At 39.3% G+C, this 17,703-nt stretch overlaps 1 protein-coding gene across 2 annotated transcripts; it reads right to left on the minus strand.

The window, feature by feature from the left end:
- Nucleotides 1–264: 264 nt before the first annotated feature.
- TMEM38B (transmembrane protein 38B) lies at nucleotides 265–17,502 on the minus strand. 2 transcript variants are annotated; one of them, XM_063321065.1, is made up of 6 exons: nucleotides 17,266–17,502; nucleotides 10,970–11,126; nucleotides 7,677–7,861; nucleotides 6,273–6,360; nucleotides 4,124–4,241; nucleotides 265–2,503 (listed from the first exon to the last, which is right to left on the minus strand). In XM_063321065.1, exons 1-6 carry the CDS (start codon nucleotides 17,369–17,371, stop codon nucleotides 2,297–2,299), a joined length of 861 nt encoding a protein of 286 aa, XP_063177135.1. In that variant the 5' UTR covers nucleotides 17,372–17,502; the 3' UTR covers nucleotides 265–2,296. The 2 variants fall into 2 exon arrangements, with proteins under 2 accessions (XP_063177135.1, XP_063177136.1); XM_063321066.1 differs by lacking the exon at nucleotides 17,266–17,502 and adding an exon at nucleotides 12,830–12,917.
- Nucleotides 17,503–17,703: the final 201 nt, after the last annotated feature.

Consider the following 17,703-nt stretch of genomic DNA (forward strand, 5'->3'; position numbering starts at 1 on the left):
ACTGGTTTTGTATATATTATATATATTTCATTATTTTCTTATTAATATTATATTTTATTTTTATTATTTATATTTCATTAAAGTAGTTCAGTTTCTTTTCAACTCATAAGTCTCTCTCTATCTCATTTTTCTTTCCTCTCCTCTGAAGGGAGATGTGTCTCTTCTCTGAAGGGGAGAGAAGTAAAAGAGAGCATCTGTCATTGGTTTTGGTAGTCAGCCCAGCCCAAAACACAACACACAGCAATACACGTTTTTAGTATGATCTGTATTTCTCTTAAGGTGTTCAGTCAAGAAAAACAACTTTTTTTTTTTTAATACTGTAGTCTTTAAGTCCAAAAGGAATACAAAACCATATATTTTCTTTCAAATTGTAAACTTGTTAAAGAATTAGTCTATCTTCACATTTATTTGGGCTAAAAGCAGCCATTTATCAGCCAGCATTTCACAGTTGCGCAACATAGTTCCATACCACAATCCAATGCCGTATGTTTCTTATGATCTAGTATACACAATTGCACCTTTTAAAAAAAACACCCAGAAGTTTTAAAAACTGTGGACATACAACTTTTGCTGCTGTTGCTGAATAACTAGTTGATTATTAACTAGTTAGTCAGTTAGCAGCTTCAAGTTCATCCATACACCCATGACACCAAGTTACAAAAAACTGAGAGAGCCTGCAGATGAATACTCCAAGCATATATAACTGGACATTTCAGTGTAAAATGTCAGGAACATAACTGCTATTTTTTTTGTACAAAGAGTTGGGTGTTCTTTTTTTTTTTTTTAATTGTTCTGTGTTGAAGAAAATACTTATTTTAGCTTTCAAGGTTTTATTTGCTATAAAGTTGGATTCCAAACTGAGGAGCTCAATGCTTTTGGTCACTACCCTGGAAATGTGACTAGGCAGGCACAAGAGATTTCTTGGGTACTTTTTTCTTTTTGTTTTCTCTGAGCACAGCACTGGTGACAGTTCTTCTAAATTTAGATATGAACCTGGAACCAGAACCTTGTCTTTTCAAATCAGATCTCCCTCCACGTTCTCCTTGGCATCCCTGCACAAAAATTAACCTACCTCCTTGTGCTGAAGAATACTCTTTGGAAGACAAATCATCTAATTCTGTAAAAATAGTTTAATTTATTCTAGGAATTGGCACATCAATGAAAGATTCCTCTGAAGATTCTATTCTTATGAAATGTAATGTCAAAAGTTCTGAAGTGTATGCCACTTACAACTGCTTCACATCACGTGCAAAAAAGATGCAATGAGCAGGAAGCAGCAGATTTCAGCAAGCACTAATAAATAGTTTCAGTGCTTCTGATGTTAATAGTTCTTCCCCAGTAGCACCAGAGGTAATTGCTACAAACTAGTGCTGGTATTTATTAATGGAGGCATAACAGGGCTAAACTCATAAAAACAAGGTAAATGTACTGTCTAGTATTCTTTTTTAAAAGAAAGCTAAGCTTTGAAGAGAAAAAAAAAGTGTATGCTTGGATAGTCCCAGTCAAACTGAAAGATACCACAAACCACATGTAAATCACCTATGTAACATGAAAAAAGCTATATATCGAATGCTTGCAAATAAAGTGTTGAAGCCAACAACAAAAATATTGAAGTGTTCCTACATGCTAACTGTAAAGATTTTTAAAAGTGCCAGTAATTCACTATTATTTTAAAAAATAGAAAAATATCAAAAACATTTACCTTAGTAAATGAAGAAAATCTATACCAGTGCACTGTGAATTACTGAACAGTAATTCAGTGTTTTTTCTAGTTAAAGGCATTAGTTCAGTACATTTTCATGGTTTTACAGTGCAATGGGATTAAGCCTTACTCAATGATGACTTTCTTACTTGGGACATGCTACTGTGAACACCTGGCAGTGCAAGTCCATGCTATCCCAATGAAACATAAGAATTGAGGGGAAAGAAGAAAAAAAAAAAAAAAAAAAAAAGAAAAAGAGAGAGGTGGAACAAGTGGTATACCAGGAAAAAAAAAAAACAAAGCTGATTGTCACATTTTGAAACTATCTTTTTAGCATGTAAGCATTTATTCATAAATACAAAATTTAGTAAACTTATAACCACTATAAAAATCTGTAGTTTTTAACTTACAAATCCAACACGTGCATATAGACATCTGAAGAGTAGCTTATAAAACACATTCTGAAGGCAAACAACACAGCAGTATACAACCTTACTCTCTCCTCATACACATTTTTCAAACAAATTTCTCAGCCAGCCTAATCTGAAATACAAACATCTTAAACAGTTACGACCATCAAGGATTTTAAGTCACTTATTCTGTTTTCTTTGCCTGTCTTTTCTTAACACTATCACGGTGCTGTTCAGAAGACCGGTCACAGACTGAAGAGCCATTGGAAGAGGTGGTACCTTCACCCTTCACTTTGGATGGTGTCTTTTGCAAGCCAAAGAACATGTGGCCTAATGCAGCCTCAATAGGAGCAAATGGAGAAGCTGCGGATCTTGTTAACATCATTGTTACCTATGGAGAACAAGAATCAAGTTACAAGAAGAGTTTTCATGACTTCACAACTACTGAAAACAAAGTTCACAGCTGAATTGATGTATGGCATTTCTAACCTTCTACACAAGCATGAGGCCATGCCACCAAGAACAGAAACATGTTCATTTTAGCTTGAATTGATCAAAGAATGTTTTTCTTTCTGACCTACACTCTTCACACTGCTATACACAAACAATAAGCACAAAAAACTTTCTATGTAAGTTTACTAAAATCATCCTATGAGTAAACCGCATTTAATGTCATACAAGTAAGGTGATGAGCAACACTTATTTTGTTTTTTACCTTGTTCAAACTGAAAAACTGTAAACAGAGCGGCTACTTCCATTTAACCTGAAAGAATGCCGTGTGTAAGCACCTAAATATATATGCACATACAGACCTTAGGTAGAATTCCAGACAGCTATACTCATTCAATAAAGCTGAGATTGGCAACACAGATATAGGTGGAAATTCCTCAGAATACATTACTTGGAATCAGGATAGAAAAAGCTGGTTTGTAGACCCAGGTACTGGACAAGTTTATATTGCAACAGTTTCTACAGTTTTCAGAGACATGAAAGGTTTCTAAAACAAGACAGTACTACAGCACTATGCCAGACCCACAACTGTTGTTTCATTAGTTAAGTGGACACTCAAGCTTCGATTGTCAGGATGATCATCAGTTTCAGAACTTATTCACTTCAGTGCAACCTAAGAGCCAGCTTCTGAAAACAGCTGTAATTTCTCACTTCCAGAATAACATTCCTTTCCTTCTCCATGCCCAACATCCCCAGTTCAACAATGCCTTTATTGGTTTAGGTGGAGAACTGTGAGCATCAGCTTTAAGTCTTGGCTCCCTAAAGCAACTTCTCTAGAATTAAACTTGTCAGCTACTTCACAGAACGGTGACTGGCAACCACCACTTTAAGACATTCTCCAGTCTGTTGAACAGCAGCTCTGAAGCTCTTAAAATTGCCAGACTTCTGCTAACACAGAGACTACGCTTTCTTATTAGCTAATAATCCTGAAGACAGGCATCATCCTGGAAATGAACAAGACTGGAGGGATTAAAGGATTCAACAGAGAAGCAGTATCTATTTTATTATAAAAGTAGTTACAGCTACTTCAAAATGGTTTTGACACACTTTCACTTCCCACCTGAACATTCACGTTGCCAACACTCGAAGCTAGATGAGAACCTAGCTGGCTTGTTTTGCACAGTCACAGATGACTGCACAGGTACAAGGAAGGTATTAAGTAGCTAGCAAAAGGCAGAGCACAGGAGAGTTTCTTCCTACAAACATAAGTTTTGTCTGAGATTATGGACATACAAGCCTGACATATCAACTGCTGGGTGCCAAAATTCCTCATTTTTTATTTTTATTTCCATATATTGAACAGTATCAGTAACAGAATAGGTCTTCTGTTCTGCTCATGGATAGAAAACAGGTTTAAGACTTCAATTAGAGCTGGCCTTCCTATCCAGAAGCACACATTCAAACTTGTTGTAAAATATTTGAGGGCATATTTTTTGCTCTGAAATAATGAAATAAAATATTTTCTGTTATTCAGTTGCTTGTAACACCTTCACATTCTTACCTTGGAGACCACAAGAAAGATGGTGTATAAAAACACAAGGTTGTGTCTTGCTATTGGCAAGTATTGGCTGTGTTGCAGGGTGAAAAGAACTGCTCCTATCAAAGTTACCTTCACAGGGCTGGAAATCAAACAAACAACGTTAACTTTTCTTCTCTACTCCATAGTGAAAGCTGCAATGGCCTGCAAAGCAATAAATGTTCTTAGCATGCAAAAGAATTATTTCGTAATAGAACTAATGAAAACTTGTGCTAACAGGTACAACATCCAAAATCTAGCTATTATTAAACTAACATTTTCACTTTATATAGTATTACTATATTTTCTGTCCGTAGTATGAATAAGTATCCAGTTTAGCACTATTTTACACACCCAGCAAACCCATGTGTAACAAATCCTCCTCAAATCAACACCTCTATTCAGACCAGCTTGCTTCCCTTCTTCCTCTCCCAATATATCTTACTGAAGAGTTTAATCGCAAAGCTTGCACTGCTCAGAATGCACTTAAGAATAGGTTCCTCTCCTATCCGCCAGGTGGCAATTACTCCAAGGAGTTGCTTAAGATGTTGAAGAAAACTCAGTCCAAGTCTCAGTCCACTGTGACACTCCACCAGTTCTAGGGTTGTAGTCAGTTTATACTTGATTTGAGCCAGACCTGTATGGCCAGGTTTTTCCAACATAGCTGTGTTGACTTTGGCATGCAAAGACTTACATCTTCTAGCTATCTTCATTGCGGTGGTAAATCCCTCACTAGGTATGCAGTCAGAAAACATGAGAACTTTGGTCAGTTATCTCAAGTCATCTGAAAAGACAGCACTAATATACCAGCAGAAAAATTCTCTGCATTTTTTAATCTGCATCTGCATGTGACAAACAGATGACATTCCTGTTATCACAGAGCATCTAGCGTAGACAAATTCTTCACTGTCTTTTCAGTTACTCCAAGATTTACTGCATCAACTTCCTACTTAGGAAGTCCAAAAAACAACTCTGTATACATGCATCTCATCCACTTGCAGAATGTTTTATCCATTTATCTTTGTAACCTACTTCATATTTTTAAATTTTATATATTAAACAGAATTTTAAAAATACTTTTATTTTGAGCCACATCCACTGTGGAAAAGGAGAATATATGCAAGCGCTGCCACAGTCAGTAAGCAGTGCTGTAGTGTTGCACCTGTAAGTACAGTGTTATTTGGGTTTACCATGCTATTATTGACAGTGGCATCTTCCTTCTGTAAATTTGCTTTCAAGACTGCAGCCACTTGGGCACTGACTGAGGGAAGGAAATTCTAAATACCTGGAAAAAGCCAACAACTAACGTAAGCCATAAAAAGTTGAAATATTTCCAAAGAGAAGGATACAAATTTCTCTTCTGTTATTCTCTCTGCTGCTAAGTGTGGCTGCAGAAAAGCAAAGCAACTTTAAAAATAAATAAATATTATTTCTAAAGACTTGAGAGTAACATGGGAAAGACCAAACAGATTTTAGGAAATTACCACAGTGAGCTTATCTTGACTTACAACAATAGCTTATGACTTTCTAGCCTGTCTTAATTCTCCTTTTACTGTACAGACTAAACTGGGAGCCATGTAGTATTCTCATTCTCTGCTTCTGCAAGAGAAGTAACATTTCTTATCTTGCAGTAGATTTTTGCTATATTGAATAACTGATTTGCACCTTCTCAAACAATTGGTATCTATGGAGGAAAGCAGTACTGGCAGAGAAAGAACGATGGACAACACTCAAAGGAAGCCATCTTAGTGATGCTCAGAACACACACCAAAATGCAGACTTCACTTGGATGCTTCTGGTACCACTGTCCTTTCATTTTGGATAGAAGACCATGTTCCTGTAAGACAAATTGACTAAACACTGCTTTCCAGGAACTTCCTGCTGACTCAATGCTGCATTCTGCCAAATAATTTTTGATTACTTGTCTTCCCATTTGGTGTTCTTGTGCTGTGAACCTAAAATGATTAAAACTAATCTTCCACAAGATACACACCAAAGCATTAATTACCAACCTTATTTTTTTTAAAATCTGAACCACTAACAGTGAGTGTCAACACAAGGAGTTAGCAAAACAACAGTTAATATGTTGCAGTCTTTTTTTTAAAAAACAAACAAACAAACAAAGAAAACTTACTAGGACATCTTCAATAGTTCATTGGTTTCAGGTTTCCACACTCCTCTCACCAGCTGCTCAAAGTTGGAAATTAGGCCACCACCAGCTCCTGAAATTGCAGAGATTTATGATAAGCCCCCACTGACTGCTACCACCACTGCACAACCTATTATTGCTCCCAGCAAAACTCATTACACCAGGTGCCAAATGTGGCACCCGAAGCTCAGACTTAAAGAGATTAATCCATTTTTTTTATATGTGCATGACTCGAGCAACTGGCATGAAACCTCTGAGGTTTAGTTACTTAGCAAGAACCTCAGGTTCACCTTTATGTGATAGCATCGGAACTGATTCACTCATCACCACAAACAAACGCCTGAATTGCCGAAGTAAATCTCCAGAGAGGCTTATATCATTCCTTCCTTCACGTTGTCATGTAAGTACAGTGTCTCTCTAAAGTACAAGGAGCCTCTGCGAGAAAAGGTGGATATATATTTTTGCATTAAAAGAAGGCAAGACACTGTTATACACTCTGGCCAATGAGATTAATTGGTATCATAACCTGGGAAGTGAATACATTAGACCATCACATTAACACGTGTTGTTTCCCAAGGGAGAACCGAATCAAGGGATAGAAACAAGAGCTGCACTAATACTTTCTGAAGTGGTTCTAAATTTGTGACTACAGATACAGTTCCTAGGAAGGTGGCTTCCAGAGTCATACTCCAAAGAGCAGGCAGGCGAGAAGGTTCATTCCTGTCTTTAAAATCATAGAATCATAGGGTTGAAAGGGACCTCTGGAGATCATCTAGTCCAACCCCCCTGCCAGAGCAGGGTCACCCAGAGCAGGTTGCACAGGAACGCATCCAGGCGGGTTTTGAATGTCTCCAGAGACGGAGATTCCACCACCTCTCTGGGCAGCCTGTTCCAGTGCTCTGCCACTCTCAAAGTAAAGAAGTTCCTCTTCATGTTTAGGTGGAACTTCCTATGCTCAAGTTTGTGCCCATTACCTCTTGGTAATCAGCTAATGATTGCAACCCAAAATGCTAACAAAACAAGTTCTCTTCTTCAGCCACATGCAAGGAAAACAGCTCTGAGGAAATATGCTGTTGGGAAGTTTAGTAATAGCACTGAAGCTACATGGGATATCTATTTCTTTATTGCCATCAACTGCCCATTCTACGAGTACTCTCAAGACCTTCTGAAGGGGTATGATGAACTTCCCTCAAAGTCACTCAATGTCACCTTTAATCTACATAGAAAAACTACTGCACAGGCTTTTCCCTTGAGGGGATAACAGACTGTATTAGGACTATCATATCCAGCACAGCAAGTAATAGTACTACAGTTGTGCTGAAGGGTTAGCCATTTAAATACCACTCCAAAACATCACAATCTATCAGAACAAGATGTTATGCCTGTTACCTCTGGCCCAGCCCACAGCTACCATGACAAGCCAGGCATCTTTGAAGTGACTGTCTGCATGTGCAACGCCAGCCGTTATCTTCCAAGTCCGAGTCACTTCTTTCATTCCTGCGACCAGAAGCCGAAGAGGCAGAAAGGCAAAGCACCGGTAGAATATGTCTTGTGGGCAGTAAAACACAAGATACCTGAATATCATGAGAAGACCCATTAGCACCAGTCAAAAGTTTTTACTAAGGAATTCACTTTCTAATAACCTTTAAAGATATTTTTGGTATATGACTAGCAAGATATGATATACTACAGATAACTCACTGTCTTGCATGGTAGATATATTGGAATAAATCTGAAGTGCTTTGGGGTGTGCTTGAGCTCTTGCACCTAGATCATCAAACTTTATTTGACATTGTTCTTACTGCCTCATTGTCCCAGGGAAGAATCCACTGACGTACATGAAAAACAGCTTTAAATTTTACCAACTTTTCTACAGCTTACATATCATGTTTTTATAATTCAAATTATTAAATTAGTGTCTGACTGATTTTCTGTGGTTTTGGTTCTTGTGGGTTATTTTTTGATTGGTTGATGTTTTTTTGGTTTTGGGGTTTTTTTTATACCATTACAACAGGGTGCTAAGTTACTTGCTGACACCATGCTTTCATACTGATAGGTACGTGGAATTACGTAACTTCAGCAAGAATGCCTTCACTAGTTAGTGTCATGCCAGATGAAATGCACAGCTATATTCAAACACATTTCACATCTTAGTAACCACCAATTCTAGCTTTTCCAGCTTGGCAATTACAAGCACGCTTCTTTTTTCAAAGTGTTGAAAGCACAGTACTCAAAATTTAACATCTTTTATCAACTTGTTTTTAAAAGAAAGTACAGTTAAAAATGGCTAACAATGAAATCCCATACTGACATTAAATTTTAAAAGATTAGATTATGTGGTGTTGTATTGTATTTCTTCAATCCTAAACAAAATTCAGTTCTTACAGAGAAATTCACGGTCTCAAAAAAATAATATTCAAGATTAAGTATCTAGATTATTTCAGCACAGGAGTAAGAGAGTAACGATTAAATAAAAAACAGAGAAAGCCTTTAAAATAGGAGAAGGGCATTTTTTCATTTTATTAAAAGAAAAAAAAAAAAAGATACTTGCCTGTTGGTTTAGGCTTCTGAGCTCAATCCTGTCTACCAAGGATTTCTAAAGGCTCTATCCTTCTCCTGTTTACTCAGGCTGCAAGGCAGAGACCTCTCGCATCTATTTTACTTCATTAGAACTACTAGTAGGCAACACAACTAGGAAGAGTCACGCTTCGTGGTTAGAGATTAGAAATCAGGACAGCACTCACTGGGGTTTTTTTGGTTTCATCGTGTGTCCCTGTCCCCCCTGCCTCCCCTGAAAAAAAAGCCTATCCTCTAAAGCAGAATGTCAGGGAGCTTCCTCCACAAAAAGGCAAAGTTTAGCTGAAGTGCTGTCGTAGTTATACATTTGCTTTTGATGCAGTGGATATAGTACCTTGCCGCTGCAAACTTCTAAAGCTTCTTCTCTTCAAGACCTCCCAGAATGGAGCATGCAATAACCTATTTCTCACATACAAGGAAGTTATTGGAATTTACGTTAATAGCTAAGTACTGGTCCAGTGTTCAGTTTTAGCTCTACTTATATTCCTTCCATTTTCTCCTGTTGCAAATTTCATTGCCTTTGTATGCAACCAAGCTTCAGTTTATATGAATTCAAAGATGTATACAAAGCATGTATTTCACTGGCTACTGCAAATAGCCATTTAAGCTATGTACTCAACAGACAACGCTACCCAGAATTAATTTACAATTGCAGAATGTGGGTTTAGGACACCGAGGAACTGGATTGGACCTTGCATTGCGACCCGTCACGGCATTTTTGCCTGTAATTCCTGCTAGCAGCACTTGCTAACAGTAGATGTCGCTGCCCTACAGACTATTTACGAGCATTTCTCAAGCATAGCACAACCCCTATTGTTTTCCAGTTTTATGCATGGCTTGGGGAATTTCGTTTCACGTGATTTGAGACCGAGAATTAAAGTCATTGTACTCATGAAGAGAGACCTTTGTAAAACTAGAAGCTTAAAAGGTTTCATAACATTCACAGTTCCTCATTAAAACCTGATTTTATTTGTGCACAGCAAATCATATTTGACCACATTAAGTTCAACAGAAAGCATGTCCTGTTTACATGTACTCTTAAGTCTCGTAATTTGTTAAAACAAGCAGTCATGTTGCCCGCATCAGACTAATATGAACCATAAGCAGATTCTAAAAGCTTTGTTAGTACTGCACTATTTATCACACATTATTCATTTCACTGATTTGCCTAAATGAAATCTTTCTGTAACTTCCATTGCAACATGAAGACCACAAGACTAATATATAGATACACACAGATAGATACTTACTTTCATTTTAATGAATTTGCATTTATAAAACCTAATGGGCTACAAGGAACAGATGCTAAAGGATTTCAAGCAGGTAACACTCTTCTAGGAGAGAAATTGAGATTTTTAAATTCAAAACCCCACTGCTCCTCACAAATTTTTTAAACTTTGAGGGTGTCTTCAAAGATCACTTTCTGTAACAAATGAACTCTACTGGAAGGTCACATTTATATGAAAATAACACCACCGGGTTTTTTTGAATTCCAAAACAGGCCAAATTGCTGCCTTGTTCACATACCCAACATCCCATTCAGCTCTCTACTGTCTTTCACTACAACACCAATCCATTTGGGAAAGCACAAAATAGAGAAAAAAAATTATGTCAGGAAGCAAAAACTAGAGGACACAAAAGAAGATCCGTGTCCTAGATCCCCAATTACAGAAAGGTTAAAATCTCTTACATCAGTCAGGTTCTGGTCTTCAAGAGCACTGCTGAAAAGCTGGACTACTTTTAGGACTTCCATGTATCCAGAAAAGCAGTAATTGAAGTCCACTTTATCCCAAAATACTATTTTCAGCTGTTTGACCAGGAATAGACTAGTGACTGAGAATCATCATATAACAAAAGTTGCTCTTACAAGTATTTTATTCCTATAGAAAAGGATCATTTTTTTTTTACTATTTTGACTATTTGCTATAAAAAACTATTTTCCTGCAGTGACTTGCGGGCTGAAGAGACAGCATCCAAATCCATAACATTTTTAAATTAAGTTTCTGATTTACACGGAAGTTTGATGATATAATCTCAGTTTACAAAAAAAAGTATAGCTTCCTCAGAACCAATACTATTCACCTAACTCAGCTGTGGCTACTTACCAGACTGAAGATGCCAGTAGAATATTTGTGCCCTTTGCCAGAAATGCTATGGGTGGTTCTGCAAGCATCAACGAAGACAAAACTGAACCACCAAAGCAATAAAGCATAGCACTAAACCAGCAGGCAATTGGACTTCGGACTGACACTTCCACAGCTCCTGAAACAAATTGAAAAGATGCATAAATAGAAATAAACATTTGAGAAGCGCATCATGTTTTACCAGTCACTGATTTTCAAGTCATGCAGTCCCACATTGTTCCTTTAAGTATCCTGCAGAAATTTTTAGGCTTTCATAGGAAAAGTCTTCAGAAATCCAAACTTCAGAGTACCTTGAATGAGGCATATGCTATCTAAATAAAAGTGAAAGACTGACGTCGTGTTCTCTGAATATCTTTTGTGGGTTGGTTTAGTGTAACGAAAAAGCTTTCAGAGCATGTCTGAGAATTGTCATTGTTAATAATCTGGCATAGATATACAGTTGCTTTCAAATTTGTATTAAAAATACACAAGTAACTTCGTTGACCTAGACAGGAATGGTACTGGTAACTTTTGGTGGGTTATTCTACAAATTCCATTTCTGCTTTTGAGCATTCATGAATTCAAGGTCATTCTTTTTGTTTTTCCTCCTAACGCGCTGCTAACTGTGTTTGCTGACCAAAATTAAAGCAGTATCCAGAACAATTATTAAATAGTTTCACCTGCAATCCTTAATAGAGAAAAAAGGTTACCTGAATCCATAACAAATATAAGTTTCCCTTCTTATTAAAAGGTTCACAGTTTGATTTATTTTGTTATCTTTAAAATGAACTATCCCTTTTAAATTGCAATTGAACTATGCCAAAAGACTATTCCATATCAAAAGATTATATTGGAGGTAATGGGAAGCCTTAACCAGTTTCACGGGAAGATGATATTTTATCAAAGCCAGAAATATCCTCAAGTAGTTGTTTTAACTATTTTCCTTCCACTTCAAAAGTCCAATGTTGACAAAGTTTCCCCTTTACACAGGTGCAGAGCTCTGTCTGCCTTGACTAGTTTAACTTTCCATAGTCCAAAGGCTGAAGTTCACAAAAGCAAAGATGAAACCTAGCGTCTACCCCAAAATGAAATTCGGCATGTTCACAATTCAGAGGAGAAGCTTTTGGTGTTTCAGGCACTTCTGTGGGAAAAGAAGCTTCTTACTGAAGATGAGAAGCTCAAATGTATCAAAAAGAATATAGCACTCTCAATATAATTTACTTTATACAACAGTATTAACAACATTGTTCCAGTTTTAGTGTTGGTACAGCTATCACATATCCCAGCACTATCTAAATTCCCATGTAACAGCCAATTTATAAAAATGAGCACTCCTAAGTATTACAGAATGTTGGAATATAAAATAAAATACATTTTTTAACTATTGCATAACTTATTTTCCATACTGCAATAGCTGGTGTTCCAAGTCTGTTATGCTCTACTTTGTTATTGCATATTAACAATTCTCCAAAGTAACTATCAATTAATGTTCATGTGCATAAAATTAACAGTAGAAAAATCCTAAAACCTGATAACATTACTTAAGAGCAAAAGTAAAAATATAAACTGGGCCATTACATCGAGATCCCATGTTTTCACCAATATATTTGAAAAGGGTAAGACACTTGCAGAATATTAATGGTTTGTGCTTACTACATTGAGGTTTCCTCATTAAAAAAGTTATCTAAAAATGCTGACAACCATTGCATTCAGAAAAAAAATGCAAAATCATAGTAAGTAGACACTCACTGGTCCAAAAGAATTATAGAAGCTTCCTTCCCACATATCATTATTCTCTTGTTTGATTGCATAACCTCATTAAAAGTACTACCATATACCTACCTTAGCATTAAAGGACTGAATTCCTTTTCTTGCAACAAGATAATATCCTACCCCCACATTTGGCAGCAGTCTCTCTGTTGAGTAACTCCACTAAATGCTGCTGTGGCATTATAGCACAAAGTGACCGTATAGAGAAAAAACATCCCAAACTTCACAGGACAACGAGAAAACCCAGCTAATGAAGGTAGCCAGTGTAAGTCACAAATCACACCGGAACTGGGGAGTACTGCTTAACAGATCAGCTGTTGCATTATGCACAAACTTTAACTCCTGGACAGATCTAATACAGAATGTAATCTGCACAGTAATCTGGTTTTGGAGTGAGACCAGCAACCAGATCACGACAGGAGGTCCCACATCCAAGAACTGTCAGCCTCCAGACCAGGTTTGAAAAAAAAAAAACCCCAAACCAAAATCTTACATCATCAGGTAGGTGTGCACCAACCCCTCTTTCATTAGCTTGAAGCTTCTCATGAATACTGAACTACCTCCTCCCTCCCCACAAAATGCAGCATGACTGAGAGCTGGCTAGCTGCAACTCAGCTGCTTCTTCACTTCAGCAAGTGTTCAGTCAGATTAATAACATAATGAAAGGAAACTATTCCAGGTGCTGTTTTTCATGCACACAGACATTGACTGCAGTCAATGAAACACGGCTAGTAATGACCAGTTTTAAGGAAAAAATGGAAGATTCTCATGTATCAGGTTTGAAAAGGCTTAAATTGATTTCTGTTGTACATTTGAAGCAATGTTGTACATTGCTTCTAGTTCTACTTGCCTTCTCTCCTTTGTGAAAATATTTTCATGATTTTTCACTTCCTATACTAAAGGCCAGATAAAAAAAACCAAACACTTTTAAACATAAAATGTAATGAAATGTTGGAGTTGTTTTAAAATTATTTTGGTATCTGTTCTCTTTTCAAATCTATTCCCCTGCCTTTCAGCAATCACCACTTCTCCATTCTTCCCTTCCTCCACAGCTAACAAGAAGTAGATTCCAGTTTTGAGGACACATATAGGAATCACTATTATTATTACCAGATAAACCTCTGTAAGCAAGCTGCAAAACAAAGCATTTAAATTTCTTCATTAAGCTACTAGGTGTAAAAGTACAAAAGACTGGTAACTTTCCTGGACTTCAGGATTTTTAATTTGGGCAACATTAGAATTTTCTTGGCTCAAATACCAGTAATTAACAATTCATACCCACTTTCCAACAAGGAATATACCCAACATAGAAGATAATGAGGTAAAAATTGCTGATATTAATTTAAAGCACATCTTGGCCTTGCTACCTAAATTACAAATGGGACATAACCTTTCAGAAAACAAACTCAATTTTAAGTGGGTCACATGTTTTCAAACAAGTGGTCGTTTATATTTGTCCTCTGATGCATCCTGTAAAACTAATGAGGCACCATACAACCATGCAGAATATGATCTGCCAAAAGGCCACCAGTCCTGCAGATGGTATATTCTAGAAAGTAAAGATAAGGTTTCAAAATGCACTGTTGTTGAATACAGTTTTAAATGTTGTTTCTAGACAACAGTAATAAAAAACCTCGCCAGCAAACTACTTCTGTCAGTTTGATAAGATCTGCTTTAACCTTTCCAGCATGTTCCAAATGGAAACATCAGGAACACATACCCCACACACCTCTAAAGAGCAAACCAGAAGGACTTGTAGAAGTTTTTCTAGCACCTCTATTCAACTATATATGCAATGAATTCAGCTAAAGGATTTAAAGAGTCAGATTTAATTTAGTAAAACTATATCAAAAAACTTAGTTCTCTTCAAATCATCAGAATCATGTCACAGAAAACTTGCAAGAAGTAAACCAGCACATTCATCCAAATATGACGCATTCTCAGTCCTCAACAACTTTTGCTGTCCCTGCATCCCAGGAAAAGAAAATTGCCAGTTCTACAACTGACTAGAGTTAAAAATGAGCAATCCTTAAGCAACCCCAAACACATTAACCAAGAAGTCTGAGTTTAACACATCTGGAAAGCAACACATTGGTTGTCACTGCTGTAGTTCATCAGCAGTCACAAGAGCGCAAGAAAATCTAGTTAAAAGGACTGGAAAGTCCCAGTTGGTGTGCGCCCATCCATGATGCAAATACCCACACTGAATCTTATTTTAAGCAGTGCAGCAGGGTGGTATTTTCATGAGACAGTAACCTGGGATAAAACAAATGTGTCTCCTACCTGACCACAAACTTCCTGTATCATCAGCCAGCTGAGGTTACCCAGTTATTTCCCTGTGATATGTCACTACGGCTTAAGTTTCCAGAAAGAATACATAGTAATGCCTGCAGAATATTAATCAATGAGAATATATCTATCCTGAGTAGTTAATAATAACTGCTATTTCAGCTATGATTTAATATTCAGTTCAAACTGCTTGCAAGCAAGCAACAGCCTAGCAAGCCTACAGCCTGAACTCCAGTTATTAATTCAAAGCATCAGAGGATATTCGAGTTCTGAATTTTCCATCTATTACGCCAAGAGGAAAAAAATTACCAGCGCAGATCTGACCAGACTTCTGACAGCACTACCGCTGTCCAGAAGTGCTTTCTCACTAAAGCTACGTTAATGCTAGCAAAGCAGAGAGATTCCTTTCATCCTGGTGTTTAAATCTGTGTCCATTCCAGAAAAAGTTCAAACGTAGTGCATGACAGTGTCAGATACCTTTAGGCAGAAAGTCCCTTTTTGAATGGAACAGTGCCACAAATCTGCACTCAGAAACAATTTTAGCAGTAGTAGAAAAATTTGGAGAAGACACTAGCATAGGTAAGCATTTTATATCAGTCTTCACAGTTTGCTTAGTGCACTTACTCAGCAGAAGTAAAAATTCACCTTGACACCTTTAGGAAGGGACTAAGGAACAGCTCTCACTAAACAAACAGTGCAGAGCCTTAAAAATCTGAAGCAAGCAGAAACTCCTAAATCTGCACTATAATCCCAAAGGCCAGTTTAGTTTCCTACACAGTTATCAGGTGTGATGCACAGTTACTCTTAATGTCCAAAGTTAGTCCACAAGTAGCTATTGTAAATATTAAAACAAGGCTAGTCTCTACATTTGTGACAACTGAAAACTAAGCTTGGGGTTAACAGCCATAGTGCAAAACATTTTCTAGACAACAGCATGTAGAGACTGAAGTGTCATCAAGCACACAAAATCCAAAATCCTGTTACCAGGAGTGAAAAGTTTCCCTGATTTAATTTTACTATCTATGGGTACAACATGAAAAGTCAATAACTCACACACAACCTGCCCATTAGATTCCCAAGCTATGTTTCTTACCAGCCAGAATTATCGTAAGAGCTTCCTGCGTAACCAGGGCATGTGAAGGATATAAACTCCTGAGCTGAGCAGCTCTTCTCTAGCACCTCTCAGATCTAACACCTGACAGCAAGTCCTTGGCCTATGATCTGCCCTCCTTCTCCACATAAAGTCATAGAATGGTTTGGGTTGGAAGGGACCTTTAAAGACCAAGTCCAACCATAAACTTAACTTTGGGGTGGGGGGAAAGGGTGTCAGCCCTTTTATTCTTTGCACTTTTAAAATCTTAAAATTGCAGAAAGGTTTTCAACAAAACTCCCGGCTGATTTCACCAGTGCCTGTAGTTCTGAGAAGGCAAGAAAAGTTTGTCTGGGCGCTTCCTATGTGCTTTCTGCAGCCAAACAGACATTATTTATTGCCAGACGGCCCAATGAAGGCTGCAGATGATCTTATTTGCACACTTAGGGACTAGCAAAGACCATGTGGGTTTTGATGGAAGCGGAGCAGGTGGCAGGGGCAGAGCCGGGGGAGGCGCAGGGCTGCCAGCGGAGCCCCCAGCTGCACCTGTGCCACGCTTCGGTGTAAAACCTCAAACTTCTGCCTTACAGGGCTGCTGCTTTTCAGAGGCCTGGAGCAGCGCAGACAAACCTATCGCTGCCCCAAAGCACACACCAACCACCTGAGACTTTGTAGGAGTATGCGCGGGAAGAGAGGTTCGGCCACTCGTCGTCATTAAAAACGAATAAAATCCAAAAGTAGCGCGGAAGGGGGGGAACCCCAACAACTCTCTAACGTTTTGCAAGCTGAGCAGACCTCGACACAAAAGACCCCCAGGTGCTCTAACACCTTAGCCCGGACAGGACACTTGCAGCTCCCGCTGAGACCCAGCGGCAAAGCCCAGGCGAACCCCCGCCGGCACCCCGGCTCCCCTCAGGCACCCCGGCTCCCCTCAGGCACCCCCGCCATCTTGCGCGGCGGCCACCCTTGCCCATCCGAGGCTAGGGCGACCGGCGGCAGGGGGCTGCCCGGCCGCCGCCTCAGGCTTGGCCCGGCTGGGGGACGCGGCGGAGGGCCGGGGAAACACGGAGAGGGGGAAAAAAAGAGCGGGCTCCGCCCCGCCCCGCTAACCGTCCCCGCGGCCGCTCACCCCGCTGCTCCTTCAGCGCCATGACGGAGGCCACATAGTGCGCCAGGTCGAAGAAGGGGAACATGGGCAGCCGCGAGAAGAGCACCGGCACCTGCCACAGCTCCATGGCCGGGCGGACGGCGGCGGGACGGAGAACCGATAAACGGCTGCCCAGCGGGCGGGCGCCGGCAGCTTGTCCCCTGCCGGCCGCCGTCAGCGGCGGGGCGGGGCGGCCGGCTCCCTGCAGGCGGTGCCGGCACCCTGTAGCCGGTCTCCCCCGCGGCCGTGGCGCGCTGTCCGGCCGGACCCTCCTCAGGTCCTGAGGGGTGTTCCCGCTGCCGTACCTGCTCGGGGGCGGTTCTGGGTAACGCCGGGCAGGAGCGGGTTGTGCTTGCGGACCGGCTGGAGCAGGGGTCGGTGCCCTCCCGGCGGGCCAGGCCCGGTCCCGGCGAGGTGTTC

The sequence above is a fragment of the Chroicocephalus ridibundus genome, chromosome Z (genome assembly GCF_963924245.1).
Source record: "Chroicocephalus ridibundus chromosome Z, bChrRid1.1, whole genome shotgun sequence".
Lineage (NCBI taxonomy): Eukaryota > Metazoa > Chordata > Aves > Charadriiformes > Laridae > Chroicocephalus > Chroicocephalus ridibundus.

What these genes read in the sequence shown, in the direction of transcription:
- TMEM38B (XM_063321065.1), bottom strand. Translation starts at nt 17,371, where the DNA reads ATGGAGCTGTGGCAGGTGCCGGTGCTCTTCTCGCGGCTGCCCATGTTC. An exon ending in CTACTGGCATCTTCAGTCTG is followed by an intron (nt 7,862 to 10,969) that starts GTAAGTAGCCAC and finishes CATGATATTCAG; the next exon opens with GTATCTTGTGTTTTACTGCC. An exon ending in TCTTTCTTGTGGTCTCCAAG is followed by an intron (nt 2,504 to 4,123) that starts GTAAGAATGTGA and finishes TGTTCTCCATAG; the next exon opens with GTAACAATGATGTTAACAAG.